The 18,321-nt window shown below is 41.8% G+C and overlaps 1 protein-coding gene across 10 annotated transcripts in view; it reads right to left on the bottom strand.

Annotated features, from left to right (window-relative positions):
* The window catches only part of ELMO1 (engulfment and cell motility 1), a 491,925-nt gene that overhangs the window by 134,608 nt on the left and 338,996 nt on the right, over positions 1-18,321 (bottom strand). For all 10 annotated transcript variants that reach the window (XM_032483695.1, XM_032483693.1, XM_032483692.1 and 7 more), the window contains one exon: positions 17,581-17,717. In XM_032483695.1, coding sequence (XP_032339586.1) covers positions 17,581-17,717 — 137 coding nt within the window. The remainder of the gene's footprint in view (positions 1-17,580; positions 17,718-18,321) is intronic.

The raw sequence follows: 18,321 nt of genomic DNA, 5'->3' as shown, positions 1-18,321 counted from the left end.
TGCATCCAAAAAAAAAAAAAATCTTAGGAATAAACCTGACCAAGGAGGTAAAAGACTTATAAGCTGAGAACTATAAATCACTGATAAAAGAAATTTAAGATGATTCAAAGAAATGGAAAGATATCCCATGCTCTTGGATTGCAAAAACTAATATTGTTAAAATGGCCATACTATCCAAAGCAATCTACAGATTTAATGTGATCCCTATCAAATTACCCATGATATTTTCTGCAGAATTAGAACAAATAATCCATAAATCTATATGAAACCATAAAAGACCCAGAATTGCCAAAGCCATCCTGAGGAAAAGGATCAAAGCTGGAGGTCCTACTATATAGCATAGGGAACTATATTCAACACCCTGTAATAAACCATATGGAAAACAATATGAAAAAGAATGTGGATACATATGCATAACTGAATCACTTTGCTGTACACCAGAAACTAACACCACATTATAAATCAACTATACTTCAATTAAAAAATACATGTTCAGTAGAGAAAATGCTTAACGTTATAAACTTAACAAAAGAAAAAAAATACAATTAATCACGCCATGCAGAAGAACCCATTGTTAAAACTATTCAAATTTAATGTTTAATCCTTCTTAGTTCATATTTTTATTTCCTTAAGGTACAATTTTGTACCCTGCTCCCCTCTCCCATTTAACATATTAAAATGTTTCCCTATATTTAAATACTATTCACAAATGTCATTTTTAAATGACCCAAAATTTTAACATATCAATAAATGTGCCCATAAATTAATCTATCATGTCTTCATTGCTGAACTGCTGAGTTAATTTCCATTTTCTTGCTATTGTAAATAACAATGAAAGGAACATCTATATGCAGATCTTTCCTTTTCTCCCTGGAATAGCTGTGATTCTAAATAGCTGTATTGTATTGCATGGCTTTATAAATAGGGCCATCAATTGTTGGTGAATTTCCCAAGAGGACATTTGTCCTCATGTATTTCTTAAAATTCTGCTGAAATGTTAAGGTTTCTGCCAGAAAAGTGGTAGCAAGGGGCCCTTAAATGTCACTGTGGTTGCCAATTCTTCCTTTCTTTTTTGCAGAAGGAGCTCTAGGTCTTCTGCCTGTAAGGGAAGGGAGGGGAGGGTGGAAAGTAATCAACCTCACGAACTACCTACCGGAGGCTAGATCTCCCAGGCTCAGCCTGGTTTGGGCTGTGAATGTGTTTGGGAGGATCACAGGCCCTGGTCTAAGCAGGAGCACATGCTAGCATGAAAAATCAAGTGGCTTCTATCAGACACTCAGTACCACCAAAGTAAAATCTAAAGGTGTTTTTAAGGTACACACACACACACACACACCACACACACAATTTCTGTTCCTTTTCTCCTGTAAGTGCCTTAATTTTTTCCTGGTCCTGAAAGAAATTGTCACTCTGAAGTATCACTCCTTCTCATGTCTTATGTTAGCCACACAATAACCTTTACTTATGGAATGAATTTGAATTTGTTCTATAGTTTGCAAAGTTTGTTCTGGAATGTGCCATTTCCTCTTAAAACATGATAAACTTATTCAAAAAAGAAGCATCATCAGCTTCTTCTTTTTTTTTTTTCATTATTGGCTGGATGAAAATTCAATCCAAGTAACTTTTGTTGAGTACTTATACAATGTTTTGGTGGGCATCTTGGGGTAGAAAGGTGAGAAAGTATTCACCCTTGTTCTCAAGAGCAAAGTCAAGGAGAGAGTGCAGGTAACTACACTATAATCTAAGATCATGGTTTTCAATAGGTCCTGCCAGGATTCTGCAGCATTGCCTCAAGGCAGCCTTGAGGTGGGACAAGGGATGGCTAGGGACCTGTTTAAAACAAGGTAACTGGCTAAAAGAAGAATACATTTCAAACTCAGTGTGTGGTCAAGCATGTTAAGAGGCACAAGCAAGGGAAAAAGAAAGTGCACATAAGAGAAAACAATCAATTCTGCCTCCTTGGAAGGGTTCCACAGAACCTTTGAGCTGGGCCTTGAAGGATGGGCAAATTCTCAACACAAAGAATGAAGGGTCTTCCTTGTTGGGGCAACATGGGTAAAGATAGAGACTTAGACATGCAAGGCATGCTTGGGGAGCCATCAGTATGATTGATTACAGGTGAGTAGGGGGCATGTTGCAGAGTGCAACAAACATTTCATTTAGAAAAGTGGTTTGCAATAGAATGTGGGGTTTCTGTTCTCATGCTGTAGGAAGAGGAAGCCCAAGGTTTTTGAGAATGAATGTGTTATTAGAGGAACTGTGTTCTAGAAAGGTATTTCTGGCAGCTAGGGAAGCGAGCACTTATAGGTCGGCCAAGTCCAGATTCAGGAAGAACAATGAAAAGATAAACACCGTCTCCACAAGAGGTGATGGTGGCAGGAAGCCAGAGGACCCCTTCTCATGCTGGGGATCCAAAGGCACCTGTTAGGAGAAGCAGCGAGGAAAGCCAGCAGTCACTCCAAGGTTCCAAGTCTAAGCGACGAGGTGCCCCTCCTAGAGTTGAAGGACGATGGAGGATGAGAGGTTGTGGGTGGGGAGGAGGGGGTGATAGGAGAGAAACAAGAAGAAGGCCTGGAGGAGATGCCTAAGCTCAGGGGATCAGTGAGAGGTGGTGGCAGCGCTTTGGGAGTCAAGGAACAAAGGGGGTCCCAGGAAGCATAGGTGGGGACATGAGCCAATGCTTCAGGGATGAGCATTGGGAAGAGGCATTCAGACTTGACACTCAGGAGGTGACTCTGACCTAAATACAGCAATTTCAGTAGGTGGACTTGGGTGAATGTCAGACCGCAGCAAGTGGAGGAGGTGGGCAAGTAGGAGATGGCATTCTCCCCTGGAAAATGTGGCAGTGCAGGGAAAAAAAGAGACTGCAAGGAACTTGAAAGAAGAACATGGGTGAAAAAAACATTTTTAAGGATAGGAGAGATTTTTAGGCTGAAGAGAAAAAAATTGAAGAGTGAGGAGGGAGGATGCCAATACGTATACAGGAGTCAGGATAAAAGGTTTATTTTTATAGTTTTTTGACGTCTTTTTGTCTTTTTCATGAGAGCAGAGATTCATAACAATGTGACTTCTTTCCAGTCTTAAATTGGAACAACTCAACCATTCCTCTCCATCTCCACTGGCCTCTTAAAAATCATGGCTTCTGTGGCTAAAGAGCTTTTTAAGTATTCAAAATGCGTCTTAGTGCAATTTACAGTCCTATTTCTCTTCTTGAGCTGAATTATATTTTTAGTTACCTTTTAAAATGTTTTTGTCTAAAAATATCACTGGTAACTGGAACAACGATAATTATTTTATTTCTTCCTTTCATATATAGAGTGTATCACGTATTTATCTCGTGTGTGTGTTCATTTCCAAAGCCACAGTAAGATAAGTTATTAAGGAGAGAGTGGCCAACAGGGTCAAGTGTGGCAAAGAAGGCAAAGAAGACAGATTTAAAAATGTCCATCGGAGGCCATTTTCGACTTTGTCAAAACTGGCGGCTTTTGTGGCTTACACAGGTTTTCAAGTACCAACAATATAATTTAGTACTTTTTAAGAGTCATATTTCTCTCCTTTGGCTTAGTTATATTTTTAGTGAGGGCAGAAGACAGGTTGCAGTGGATTAATAAGTTAATGGGAAGTGGAAAGAAGAGATGGTAAATAGAGGCAATTATCTGAGGACACCTGGCTTGAGGTGGGGGGTGGACAGAGGCTCGAGAAGGAGTCATTTATTTGTTTTTCAAAATGTAAGAGATCTCAGTACATTTATATGCTGGTGAGGGGACAGCGTCCCAGAGGACGAGATTGATGATGTAATGATTAGAAGGGACACTGGTCGAGCAGCGTCCCAGAGCAGATGAAAAGGGAAAGAGTTCAAAGCACAGAGGAGGAAGCTGGCTCAGCTGCCAGCTTTGTCTAGAGAGGAGAGGGGTGGTGAGCGCAGACGTAGGAGAACCGCCCAGGGTCACATACTAAACAAGAGGCAGACCTGGACTGGAATTCATGCCTCCCACACCTCGTCTAGAGCATTGTGTAATTCTCATGGAAATGGCCCAGATGCTTTCCATATGTATTTTTTCAATTCAGAAATGGTCAAATATTGTCCATTTCATGTGCGCAGCCTCATATTGGCTCATTTAACCCTCACAATTACATTAAGTTCCAACTGCATTATTTCACAGATGAAAAGACTGAGAAATGGAGGAAGGTCATTAATCTGCTTAAGATCACCCCGCAAAGGAATAATGGCACTAGGGTCTGAACCCCACTCCTTGGGTTCAGGGTCAACACTCTTGACTTACTGAACTTACTGACTGAACTTATTCTTTCTTTCTGAATTTCCACACCCTCCTCTGGATTCCTTAACCATGGGAGGGGGTGAGGTATGGGGAGGTGAGTGGAGTGAAGGGGTGGAGGTGGGAAGCCAAGGCTGAGCCTGTGTTTGTGGCAGCGTCAGGGCTCCTTTATCAGCCACGTCTGTCCTAACAAGTCCTAGAACTTGAAAATTTAATGAATACGAAATTTTGTTAAACTGCGTCAAAAAACCATGGGTATCTTTTATTCATATCATTGCACAAGTGAATTTTATCTGTCTGAAAACATTCAAAAGCAACTCTACTTTCCGGACTAATTGGTATCTGCTTAGTCGAGGCTTGGAGCAAATATCCAGGGTTGCCCAGTGCCCAGGAGAACAAGCCAAGCAGCCTTTTCTAACACACTTGACGGCAACAGTATCTCCATTTTATACACGTTTCTTATCGCAATAGACCCATTTTAATAGGAAGAGCATCTCCGGGACATGGTTCTTATCCTTTTCTTCTGCTTTAAGAACACACTGAGGCCTGGGAGCTTTTGGACAGAATGCCATGCTCTGTGATTCAAAAAATGGAAATCTGGCATTATATGCCAATGACATTTACTTCTGTGGCATCTCAAGCGGCAAAAAGCCATATGCCATACACCTCGAATCCAGCCAAGCCACGCAGATATGTGAATGAGAAATAAGGAAATCGGGACCAGAAGAGTTCTAGGGACGTGATTCCCTCCCGCACTTAAAACACACAATCACTGTGGCAAGGCTCAGATCTTCCTACTTTCTTAACGATACTCTTGGGGAATATTTTTTTTCTAATTTAAGAGAAATTGGGGAGGTAAAGGTAAAATGCAAACGGTATTTTTTGTAAACTGCACGATGTGCTCACATTTACTATTTGACATGCTACACAGGCACGTGGTTCTTGGTCGTGTCTGGGGAGAGAACAGTCACTAAATGGGATGGACTGCCCGAAGGCACGTTTGTCCTCTGCACTGGAAGGTCTCTTGGTGACCATCTTGTGGACGGATAAACACCATTATCGACATTATTTTCCCCACCGGCCTGGAAACAAGTCTAGGGAGGAAACAGAATACCTCACAGATGGCCAGGGCATGTGGGTTAAGCAGACCTAAGAGTGATTTAAGAAATGAGTGAACGTGAAAAAAATAAAACAGGGATTTTTTTTTTTAAACTAAAGGTTCCAACCACTCTCCTTGGAAAAGAGAAATTTCATTTATTTTGCAACTGTACAATGTCTTTGAGACTTTCCATTCATCTTATAAAAAGCTATAGATATGGAAAAATAATTTTTATTTTTATTAAGAAATGAATAGCAAAATCAGTTTGTAACTCCCTCAAAGTTTTGACATCTGAAGAAGAGATTCAGAATGAAGGGTCTGGAACTGCTTCTCAATAAGATCTGTTAGAATTTTGGGCAAGGAAACTATTCTGTAGACTGTAAAATATTTAGTACCTATGGTCTCTAAGAATTAAACAATGGTGACCATCCCACATCAAAATGGTTCAAATTAAATCAGCTTATCAGCCAGGTGAGCCCTTATAAATTATGACTGAATTAAATATTTCTGGCCATTACTCATTCATCATTCAAGCCCAAATGACTGGGCAGATATTACTGAAAAAGCATCCGGAGGATATTAATATTTAAAACTGTAGTTCTTGCTCCCAATGATATATATTTACTTCATTTAGAAAGACAGATTTGTAAATAAACTACTAGTCTACAGATAGAAGATATTTTCTAAAAGAAATTTTGAATTCCATGCTGTGGGGGCAGAGATGCAGAATTTCATTCTGAAAGAAAGGGAGATAGATGGTAACCATCGTACTGAGGTGGCACTTGTGCAAAATCTTAAAGAAATTCACCAGGCAGATGGAGGAAGACATTTCTGGCAGAAGGAACGGGGATGAGCAAACACTTCACTGGGAAAGCGTTAATGGCATATACAAGGAATGGTGGACAGCTCAGGATATGTGGAGCTTAGGGCTGGTGCAGGGTGAAGACATGGGGGTAAAGCAGGAAAAGTATGTTAGGTTAATTAAAGAGAAATCTGAACATCTTGCTGAGATTAGGAGACTTTACAAGGCAGGCAATGGACAACTACAAACTGATTAAAAGCAAGAATGATACAGTCAGATCTGTGTTGGAGGACATTTGGAAAGTGAGAAGGTTTTGAAGCTGGGAGGTAAGTTAATTCAATAGTTGGTTTCTTAGTCAGCTATTACTACACAAGTGCTGTGTAATAAATAATCCCAACAGCTGAGAAGTTCTTCTTATACTCATAGGTCTATAGGTCAGACAGGGTGGTTATTTTAAGCTGTAATTCTGTGGGCTAGGTAGGGAAACTGTACTTCATATACCTCATTGTGGGACCGACAAAGAAGGGGTAGTGGCTGCCCAGCTTATATACTTCATCTCATGCTGAAGGCAGAATGCAAGAGCCTAATCCAATCCACATATGCCACAGTCAGGTCTCTGCTCACTTCACATCCATGAACACATCTCACTGGCCCAAGCAAATCACTTGGCCAAGTCAAAAGTTGAAGGGCAGGTTCTCCTTCATGCTTCACTCCTCATGAGGTCACGGCAAGGATGTAGCTATACTACCCCCATGGAGCACTGAAGAACTGCAACCAGCCATCTAGTCCACCAGATTTGGAGAGACAAGGACTATCCGAACCAAGGCAATGATGAGAAGGCAGGGGACCTTACAGTGACTGTAGCGACATTGCTCACTTACTGGTTTCATAAAGAGGGGCTAGTCCATCAACTTTCAAATAGAAACTCACCTGCCAGTTCCTTGAGGGCAGGAATCACCTGTCTAGTTCACCTCTGTATTCCTAGTGCCCGGGGCAGTGCCTACTGTGTTGTGGACACACAATAACCATTGTTGAATGGATAACATTTAAACTGCAGGTTGGATAGTAACACTATTAACCAAAAGTGGAACATCGATGTGGTCACGCTGTGTATACAATGGCTGTGGGATAGTGACACTGACCTTCTATATCCCAGGCACTTAGATCCTGAGAATACAGAAAAAACAAGGCTCTACTCACAAGAAGCCCAACAGTTAAACAGACAATTTTGCAGTTCACCTTGGTAAGTTCTAGGTGTGGGTATTCACAAGGACAGAGCAAGGGGAGCACCTGAAGGGCATCTGAATGAGCTGCTGCCAAAAGCGATAGCGGCAGGCTTGAGAATGTTCCCAGCGAAGGCGTTGGCTGAGAGCGGGAATGATAATGTGAGTTGATTACCTGCCTAAATGACTTCCTCCTACAGTTTCACTGAGCACCCACTCTTATTTTTAATTTTACCAGAACTGCATGGAAAATACATAGAAACAACAAAAGAAAGGGGAGAGGGAGGAGAGGAGAAAAAACTAGCAGTTTGGAATTCTCATCTCTCAAATTCAAGTTTCCATGTTGATTTTTCTCTCTGCAACAATTGGCTGGAGTAACTGCTGTAAAATTGAGACTCATTCTGGTACCATCTTCTTGCCTCTCAACCTTTGCTCCTGCTTTTGACCTGTTAGACCCAGTGACTAATACCTATGCCTGGAGATGGAGTGGGCAGGCCAGCATCTGGTGTTGAATCATGCAGGTGAATATTTTGGCTCCTATTTGGGAAAATAAAGGTGGATAATCTTGACCCATCATTCGTAGCTGCTCAGATGTAAAAGCATGATTCTGAAAAACCTGCACAGGCATATAAATAGTGTCAATTAGCAGTTGGATTATGTACATGTAAATAATTAAGTATATATTTTAACTCCTGACCCCCAAGATCTGGTGTTTTTGCAGGGATGCTTGGAAATCTCACTTGGGATCTTCTAACTTCTCCCACCTCTCGTATTGGAGTCTTAGCAAATAGCTTCTGACACTACTGTCTCATTCTGACTCCTAATCTCATATTATCTAGGGCCTCTCCATGCCCTCCATCCCTCACCACACACCCCAGCATCTGGGACCCTCAGCTGGCAAGGAGCGCCTATATGACAGCACCTCATGTACATCTGTTCTACCTTAGAAAACACATCCCTCTGCAGAAGTGCATTCTCAACGCCCTTTTGACATAATTCACCTTGCATTTACAAGATAAGTATTTGTCTTTAAATCAAAAAGGACTTAGCATTTCTTGAGAGATTCCCAACTAATGGTTCTCTTCGTAGCTGTCCAACTCAGTTTCCCATCTGCCCTTAAATTTAAAATGCCTACATCTCATTATGATACCTAACTTAAAATGTAGGTAGTTTCTTGTTAATCAGACGTAACACTAATAAAATGATTTCTGTGCCACTATTAAATCCCTCACATAATCCACAATGGGATATGGAATTCAGGTCATAGGAACCAGTTAGCAATTCATATACAGCACCCCAAAGTGTAGTTAATAAAAGGGAAAAGAAGTATCAAAAGTCACTGAATAGAGTTACGTAGAGTAGTTAAGTTAGAATCATCGTTATGTTCAGGGATGGTCTGCAGTTGAATTCAAGGACTGATGTACACGGGGATGTGATGTACACACAGAGAATACAGCCAATAATATCATAATAACCGTATATGGTGACAGATGGTGACAGACTTATTGTGGCAGTCATTTCAGAATGTATACAAATATCGAATCACTATGTTGTACACCTGCCACTAATAGGATATTGTATGTCAATTATAAGTCAATAAAAATACACATATTTTTAAAAGAACTGGTGAATCTCACCACTGTCCTGCAGAAGAACCTATCAACTCTTTGTTTCTCATAATTGGCAAATCTCAATTTAGCACATGTTACGCCTTCAAAGATACACTAACTCTAGGAAGATTTTGGGAATGAGAAGTGCCCTACGCAGGACCTTGCACCCAAAGGAACCCCCAAGATATACATTTAGTTCTGTCAAGCTTGTCCAAAACTATTCACGAGACTCAGTCACGGTAAGTATCATTTTTATAAATGCTCTAGTGATAGAGAACATCGAGAAAGCAAAACATGTTAGCAGTATATTCAGCCAACTAAACCTAACAGGCAACCTTCAAACAGATTTTAAACAGTTCAACCATTTCTTATGCAAAATTACATGAACAGAGTCAACAAAATCTAATTCTTTCGGGATGACTCAGGATCCTCGTATGAAACCCCTTCGTAACGGAGATACAGCCAGGCTTTAGTGGCACGACCCCAGGACAGTCCTTGGAAGTGAATCACTTTACAATCATCCCTGCTTCCTCATAAAAGTTGCACAGACCCTGTGCAGCTGGACCACTAAGACAGCACACTGAGATGGACGTTCTATTAAGTTAATCACTAAATCCAAGAGAGAAGCCTGTCTACCTCTTCTGAAAATGTTTGCCGTTAGCTTTGCCCTAAGTATCCTTTTTCTTTTCAGAGGCGTTTAGAATCCTGGGTCACCTGGTGCTTGCTCCAGGCCAGATGGAGCCAAGTAGTTTATGTGCTTGACACGGTCCAGGGCTCAGAGCCCACCTAGCCTTGGTAATGTTCCCACTCCCCATCTCACAGATGAGGAATCTGAAACTGATGGGGCTGAATCCCTTGCACAAGGTTATCCAGCTGGCAGTGGGGGACCTGGGCTCTTGAATGACCAGTACGCCCTGCCTCTGAGATTCGGCTAAGCTCCTGCATCACCTGCAGTACATGTGTGGGCAGGTTGGGGAGAGGCATCCTTCACCACCAGCACCCTGCACAAGAGGACTTCCTCCTCACTTAGAAATCTGTCCCCACTGTGGTCAACATACCCTTTTGCGGCCAAATTTTAATGGCTACCCATACAGAGGTAGGAGAATGAGAAACTCTATATTTATAGGCTATTTGACAAAACAATCTTAAGAAATTGAGGCAGCTCAATTATGCTGCATAACCAAGTGCAAATTACTGTTTGTTGTGATCAGAACCTCCCATTTGTATGGGACAATTTACAAAGTCCACCTCTGACAGCTGAGTTCTCACCATGATTCAGAGAAATACTACTATATTATTATTATTATTATTATTATTATTATTATTATTATTATTATTATTATTACCTCCACTACTACTACTGCTACTGCCAGTTTACAGATGGGAAGGGACTTGGTGGCTAAAGGACATGTTCAAGGTCACACTACTGGCAAAGGGCTGTGCTGGGAGTGCCAGCAGACTCTCCTGCTGCTCTCAGCCTGGGTTCTTTCCTCTCCACCTTGGATTTTCAGTGGGGGAGGGCACAGTGCCCCTAGTGGTGAAAACTAGTTTTTGGAGGAGCAAAAAAATCTCAGTCTTTTAATGTATAAAGCTCAGAGTACATACATTACATACACAGATAACAACATATCTGCATGATTAAAATTTCAGGGGGAGGGTGACTAAGGGAAAGATGTCCACAAAAGCTCCTTAATGGGGCTGTGATGCAAAAGAATTTGAGAAATACCGCTTCATTCCACAGTGGCCTCCCTTGTCTTGGTCAGGACCTTGTTACCTATAATTAATATATTTCTTTTTAGAAGGTGTGCACGCTGCGGTCTATTTAAAAAGATACCTCTTGAAAACAGTAAGTTAGTGAAGTCAGTCTCTTTCTCAATCTTTCCGCTGTCTCTAGATAGCATAATTGATATTGAAGAGGCTTGTAGGACACATGCCGTGATTACTGTCCAGCAGAAAGTGGCAAATTCCACGACGAAGGGTAACGCTACCTTAAGTGAATAGCTTAAAAGCACTCTCACACATACGTGCACACACATGTGTGTGCATCAACCATTTGCTCCCTATCCAATGAGAAACATCAAAGGGAAAAATAAATCTGTTCATATAACACATTTGCTTCTGGCAGAGATTCGATTTCCTCCGTGCCAAACCTAAAGACCTTTGTGAAACATAAGATGCCTTTTGAATAAATACTTGTAAATGGTCTAGACAGCTGAAAAATGGATAACCTCTTATGACATTAGGGCTCTTTAAAAGACTTCTCCTCTATTTAAATATTCATGCTTCAGTTAAAACGTACACCTACTTTATTAACCACACCAGGCCCGGGTTCCGATCAATAACAGCAGCAGTAGATGGAATCCTAATGAAGACAAACAACGCCGAGTCCTCCCCAGCTTCCCCTGGGCACAGATGCACAAAGCCTCCTTTCACAGCTTGCTCCAAGATATTTTACAGTCACCTGCCTCATGCAAATGAGGAGATTCATGTTTATTCATGGTGCGAGTTACAGACCACCTTTCATTCCCTAGGCCAGCTCAGCTAATCGACAGAGTGCCGTCTGCACCGCTGTGGAGTTGAGCTGGCCTAGGAAGGGGACTTCTGAATACCTAATTGCCCCCGAAAAGCATGCACAGAAAGTCAGTGAGCTGGAAGCGGTTTGGGGAGCAAACATAGTTCCCTTTTTAATTAATGCGGTCACTGCCTTTGAGCTTTCAAACAATCCCTTTTCTATACCACACCACAATCCATTTGATGTGACAAGGGAGTGGCTTTTTTTTTCCAATGGATAACCTTCCAAGGGACTTCTCAGGATGCTTCCTCTGCCCTTCGTCCTGCTCTCCAATTCTTCCTAATTGAGATTTTCACCCACTGACTTGGAAGAAGCCCGTAGCTTAGCCAGAGGCAGCTGCAGCTTTGTTTGATGGGGCTGGGTTCTCCACATGCATAGCCTCTCCTATTTTAAAGGATGGCTTCTCATCTGTGAGCTGAGGTTCTAATCCCCGTCGTGTGTGCTTTGCTCATTATGCTGCCGGGTAACATTTTAGAATAGTGCTTTTTGCTTTAGAGTGACTACATTTTCAAATCATTAGTTCCTTCCATTTTGGTCATTTGAAAGCATGGCAAAATCATTTGATCTTGGTTTTTTAATGCCCATTTTGATAGCATCTGAGTAACACAGAGGCTATGAACAAATATTTTAGTGGTGTCTAGCCGGCTCAGCCATCCCTGGAGAGGTCTGGGCAACTAGGTAATTGCTGGAAAGGCATGAACTCTCTCCAGACATTAAGTACATGAAAACTGTGGGACCTGCTGATTTTTAGGCTTTTCCCATGACTTGTCACATGGAAAATTAAGGTACCTAATGAAGTTGTTTGGAGAAAGACACCGCCAAAATCCATGACACTTTTCAGCTTAAACCTTACTTATGCCAAAGTTAAATGAGTTATTTAATTCAGTTCAGAACTTAACTGGAAGTACATAGACAGCTTCACTTTTCTTTCTTCTTTTTTTTTTTTTTAAACATAATGGCCAAAAATGTCTTTTTTTGAAAAGGGCAATTTACTCATATTTCCCAGACAGGATTTATCTTACTACATACAAAAAGGACACTTCACAACTGCATACAGTATTTTACTTCCTCTAAATATTTTTACATGTATTACTTCAACTTAAGATCACACTACCGTAACAGAAAGCGATGGAATACTGGTATCCACTTTTTTTTTTTTTTTTTAATTTTCAGGCATAGAGCTCATGAGTAGCAGAACCAGGATTAGAACATGGACCTTGTAGACTAACAGACATACTACATCATCAACACATCACCAACTAAGGCCGTGTGTTATGTGTATCAAACGATGGTAATTCTATGCACAGAATTTACCTTTAGTGATGGAATCTACCTTAATGAAACTTCACTGATAGCTTTGGCTCCGCCCCAGAGGACTAATTGGTATGTGGTGAAAGTTGGCACTAGGATAAGGGCTTTCAATCACCCCCAGCTGATTCTAATACACAGGCAGGTTGAAAAACACTGCTACATACAAATATGGATTTTTATGCATGTACCCTTGTTCGAATTTTTTAAGTGAAGCATTGGGCCACAAAAGCTTTAAATAGGATTCCCATACCTGGAATATCCAAGTCACTTGTGTCCTCTTTCCTACCCACGCTCAGAAATAAAGGCTTTAGTGAAATGGTTACAGGGCCGCTTGTGGGCTGAGGTATCCAGCTGCAGTTTCAGTGTAGCTCTTCTCTAATGCCCATGACAATGAATAATGCATGCTCTAAAATATTGGTAATAAAAGGCAAAAACATAGACTACAAACTCAATGGCCTGAATCAATGGATTATTCTGCAGAGACTGCTATATTGAGAAACCCAAAGAAAGTACTTTTCAAAGCATAAATATTTTAATCACTCTCTAATTCTCCTTCTCTTATATAAATAAAAAACATCCCATCTGCTGCTTCCCAGATTTGGAGCACCAAGAAGACAGCTGCTTTTCCAAACACTCACATCCAGCAGCAGCATTAAACATTAGATGTCTACAAACGAGCGTCCCCAACAAGGTGGGCTGTAGAAGAGACTCCTGTGTCTTCTGGAATCTGGTGGTGTTTGTTGGGAAAAAATAAAAATAAAAATTTTTGATTGCGGGATACTGCTTCTCCAGTAATGAGCTAAAAAAGGCAGAGAGCTGAGCCTTTCTTACGGAACCCTGGGTCTCAGATCGACAATTAAATCCCATCCATGGTTCCTTCCATTCAAAGAGGTGAAGATGTCCAAGAAAGCTCAAAGCAATTGTCTCATGCTGGGCTCTTTCAAGATACTTCTGAGTTCCAATTTGGATAATCTCAAGAAACTAGAAAGACGTTAGATCTACCAGGAACACCAAACCCACGTTTGTTTCTAAATTCAATCTCTTCTGCTACCAGGCTAATAAGAAGAAGAAGAGTGAACTGATTAAAATTTCAGCTCTTCTCCCTTTTCCAATTTATTATGTGGTGATGTGAACAGAGGCTGATAGACAGGCAGCAGAAAAAAAAAATCAGAAAAGACACTCTTCACACAGAACTAGAGGCCCTGACACAGGGCCTCCCTTTTTCCTTTCAGGCCAAAGAGACAAAAGAAAATAAAAGAAAAGGGATATAATTATATCTGCATTTGAGAGCCACTGGCAGATCTCTGTGATTGGTATCGTGCTGGTCTACCAGCAAAAAGCTACAACAAAAAAGTTCATCTGTCCATGTTTCATTAATGTAAATTGATACCCACAGCTACAAATCTAACATACAAAAAATTAAATACATCTTATGGGAGGCAGAATAGTGACCCCACTGAGGCTCATATTCAAATCCCCATAATCTGTGAGTATATTTCCTTATATGGCAAAAGGAATTTAGGCTGCAGATGAAATTGAGGTTGCTAATCAGCTGACCTTAAAAAAGAGGAGATTATCCTGGATTATGCAGGTGGCCCAGTGTAACGACAGGGGTCCTTACAAGTGGAAGAGGGAGGCAGAAGAGGGATCAGAGTGGTGAGATGTGATGTGGAAAGGACTGAACTTGTGGGTGCTGACTTTGAAGATGGACAAAGAGGGCCACCAGCCAAGAAATGCAGGCAGTTTCCAGAATCTGGAAAAGGCGAGGAAACAGATTCTCCCTAAGAGCCTCCAGAAAGGAACACTGCTCTGCTGACATCTTGATTTTAGCCCAGGGAGGCCCATTTTTGGCTTCTGAACTATGGAACTGTAAGATAATAAATTTATGTTGTTTAAGCCACTACGTTTGTGGCAATATGTTACAGCAGTACTAGGGAACTAATACACACATGATAAAAAGTATGTAACTGATATGCTTTTCCAGTTCCAAAGGTAAGGCATGTGTAATATTAAAGGGGGAAAAAAAAGCAAACAGAGCAAACTTATTTAATGTAGAAAATTTAAATGCCTTGTGATACCCATCCCTGATCCTCTTCTTATACCCCACTCATGACCATTGGACATGTGGAATGGGACCCTCTGCCTCTCAGGCCTCCCCTGCCTGCCCACAGCCATAAACCAGCATCCCCACTTGGCAGCAGATGTGTAACATCAACCTGAGTTTAGGATTGTCCAAAAAGATGGCACCAGGGCCACAGTAAGAAACTGTACCCGAATCTGGCTCTTAGATCTTACTGAAGAAAGTTTTTGCAGCCATATAAGTTAATTATAAAAAAGGTTTCAGTGTGACCCTTTGTAGGGCTTGCTGTTACCTGGCAGGCACATCCTGGGCAGGGAGGACATCATCTCCAGCAAGCCGGGCACACAGCCGTCATGAACAATGTGGATCTGAGAGCCATGTCACCTCCTCCCTCCAGCCCCACTCAGCAACTCTAGACAGAGGACTCTGGTTTCCTTTGCTCACAATGTATTCTTGGGGCTTCATGTCCTAAACGTAAAAGTTCTTCAGGAATTGTGTCTAAGTACTCATTCCCTTGAGCCATTCCTTTGCAGGAATTTGGTAATATTTTCCATACACCTTAACTGTTCATAGATCAAAACCAATCACATTTGCATTTTATCATTTACAGAAATGCAGATTTCTGTAATTATGGAGAAGCAGGATGAAGGAAACCCTCTGAGAAAGCAGATGGATATTTGATGCTAGAACACGTGACAGCCTGTGAGGTCTCCTAATCCTGGAGGACTATGTGTCCCCAGTATACAAGAGCTGAGGACCGGACGGCTTTTAGAAACACTGCAGTACAGGAAGGGTTGAACTGATCCAGAGACAAAGTGGCCACAGCAATTTCAGAGACACTGATTTAACTCTCCACTTTTTTTGGCTTGATTGAACAAAGGTCTCCCTGCTCCTTCTTCCCTCTCTCCCAAGGATAATTTGCACCTGAATTGCAAAGTCTCTCATAATCAAGTGAAGCACACTTATGAGGCTGCAGTCATAATCCTAAGGGAATTAATGGATTTCTTTCCTCCATTCCCCTTCCTGGATCATGTCTGTCCTCGGGCGTAGTGGCTCGGACACATACAGCTCTAGAACGCAGTTTACAGATCAGTGCTTCCCACAGAGGGGCGCTGGTGGGCCTATATCAATGAATTAAATAGATGGTTCAGATAAATATATAAAAGGATTGAAGATCACTTAAATAAGCCAGTACATAGATTTTAAAAAGTCAAAAAAATTGTAAAATCGATTATAACTACAATGAACAGCAGAAGGATAAACATGAAGATGTAAAACAGGACATCACAATCACAAAATGTGAGGGAGGGGAGTAAAAACCGTAGCTCTTTTAGAATGTGTTTGAATTTACATGACTGTCAATCTACAACAAATAGATAAAGTACCAGTTAACATACCTGGAAACCAGGGTAACCACAAATTAAAAACATACAATAGACTCACACACATACAAAAAATAAAAATAAAAAAAGAAAAGGACTAAATGGACGGCCTTCTCTCCCACCACTGTAGGTAACATCATTATGCTGACAGTCAGGATCTAACCTCGAGGAGGGCTTGGGGAAGCCTTTTCCTGGTTTTCTCAACCAATATTGGTTTAAGGTGCCACAAACCAGAAATACAGTAGAAAACAAGGACCAGATGTAAGTTCAGAGAAAAGATGACAGGGAGGCAAAGACCAACAGGGAGATCAAGTGCAGTTGGGATTCAAACATTGTGCCCTAAGCACAAGGATGACTGTAGCACCAGACTATTAGGAACAGTTACGTCTCCAGTGCCAGGTCAGCAGGCGAGGGTGATGGGGCCAACCCATCCTAGAGTCGTATTCAGTAGCAAACGAGGATTAGTAAAGACCTAAGCATACCTCTCCCAACCATCAGTTATTATTAGCTATGTCATGGTTGCCAACAAGGCCTTTCCCTAAGGATAGAGATTTCCGTTTATCTTGAGAAGTGCACATGATGCTCCCGCTTCCTCTAAGTTGGTCAACACTCTTCTCTCCACTCAACAGTCACTCACAAACAGAAATGTGAAATTCACACTCTTCAAAAAATCAAATGCTTTCTGTAAACCAAGAAATGTTCCGTATAAACTGACTCACTCCACTCCCTGAAAGAGGTCTTGTATTTTAATAAAAACTCTTTGCGATAAGCAAAGGGCAGGTATCTCAACACATCCATGACCCGCAAAGAAACCAAGTGACCTAGACACAGCGGCCTTCATCTCATTCTCTCTGTGGCAGCCACCCACGCAGGTGGAGGGAAGGCACAGTCCCCACTAGATCCTGCAATTAATGAGGCATCCCTGACCAATGCCATTCAAGGAAGAAGTTCTTCTCGCCAATACTTCTCAGGAAAAGGGTCTCCGCTCGTAGCTCCTGCTTAGTAAGCCGAAAAGAACAAAGCTGCTCCAAGCTTATCCCCAGAGAGGTAAGAGCATTGCTGCACACAGCCTGACTACACAGGGATGCCTTTCTTTATCCATCCTCAGAGCAACCTAAAATCAGTCGCCTTCATTCCCTCCCACACACAACAGAGGGACCGTGTAAAGGAGAGGCTCCCCCAGGGACACAGGAAGCGGCTGCCTCTGCCGCAGGGTCACCTTACCTTGTTGAAGTCTTCAGAAGTTGCCCTCATTTCCTTCCATGTCTTGTTCAGGAGCTGGATACAGATGCAGAAAAACTCCTCGAAGGATCTGTCGTGGGTGAAGAACATCGGGTGGAAGTCGTTGCAGGTCTCACTAGCTGGAGGAAAGAGGAGGGAAAGAAGAAAGGAAGTTTGCAAAGGAAAATGAGAGGACCTGGCCACAGGCTCCACAGGGAGATGGCAGGAGGCATATCTGGCTCTAGTCACAGTGGAAAAAAGGCATTTCAAAAAAGCAAGCAAAGGCCACTCACCGGGAAACTTCCAAGTTTAAGGGCAGATGGTCAGCCCTACCCTTAGGCACATGTTTTGACTGAAGGAACTTAGCTCCTAATATGCCCTATGACATGATCCTTATGGCTTTGGTCCAGGATCCCTGGTGTGGAATATGGGCCCTGGATCTGGCTTCTTGGCCTCATAAAGATTATTCAAACTGCCCTGTCGGTCACAGTTCCTATACCTGCCTTCATTTCCCATTTCTCAACAGAATAGCTGGCCGAAGACGTGCTTTCCTGAATACACAATTAATTGCAACTTTGAAAATAGCATCCTTGATTATTTCTCCAGGGATCATTTCTTTTCCCTCTTATGGCAGTAAGCAGGGGACATTGGAGAACGTTAACCATCTGATACCATTAACCATTTGTTGTACACTCCCAGGCACAGATGGCTGGAGGTCAAAGCAACCCAAACAGCTTTGAAGGC

The sequence above is a fragment of the Camelus ferus genome, chromosome 7, assembly GCF_009834535.1.
Source record: "Camelus ferus isolate YT-003-E chromosome 7, BCGSAC_Cfer_1.0, whole genome shotgun sequence".
NCBI classification, from domain to species: Eukaryota; Metazoa; Chordata; class Mammalia; order Artiodactyla; family Camelidae; genus Camelus; species Camelus ferus.
This window is presented reverse-complemented; position numbering and strand designations above follow the sequence as displayed.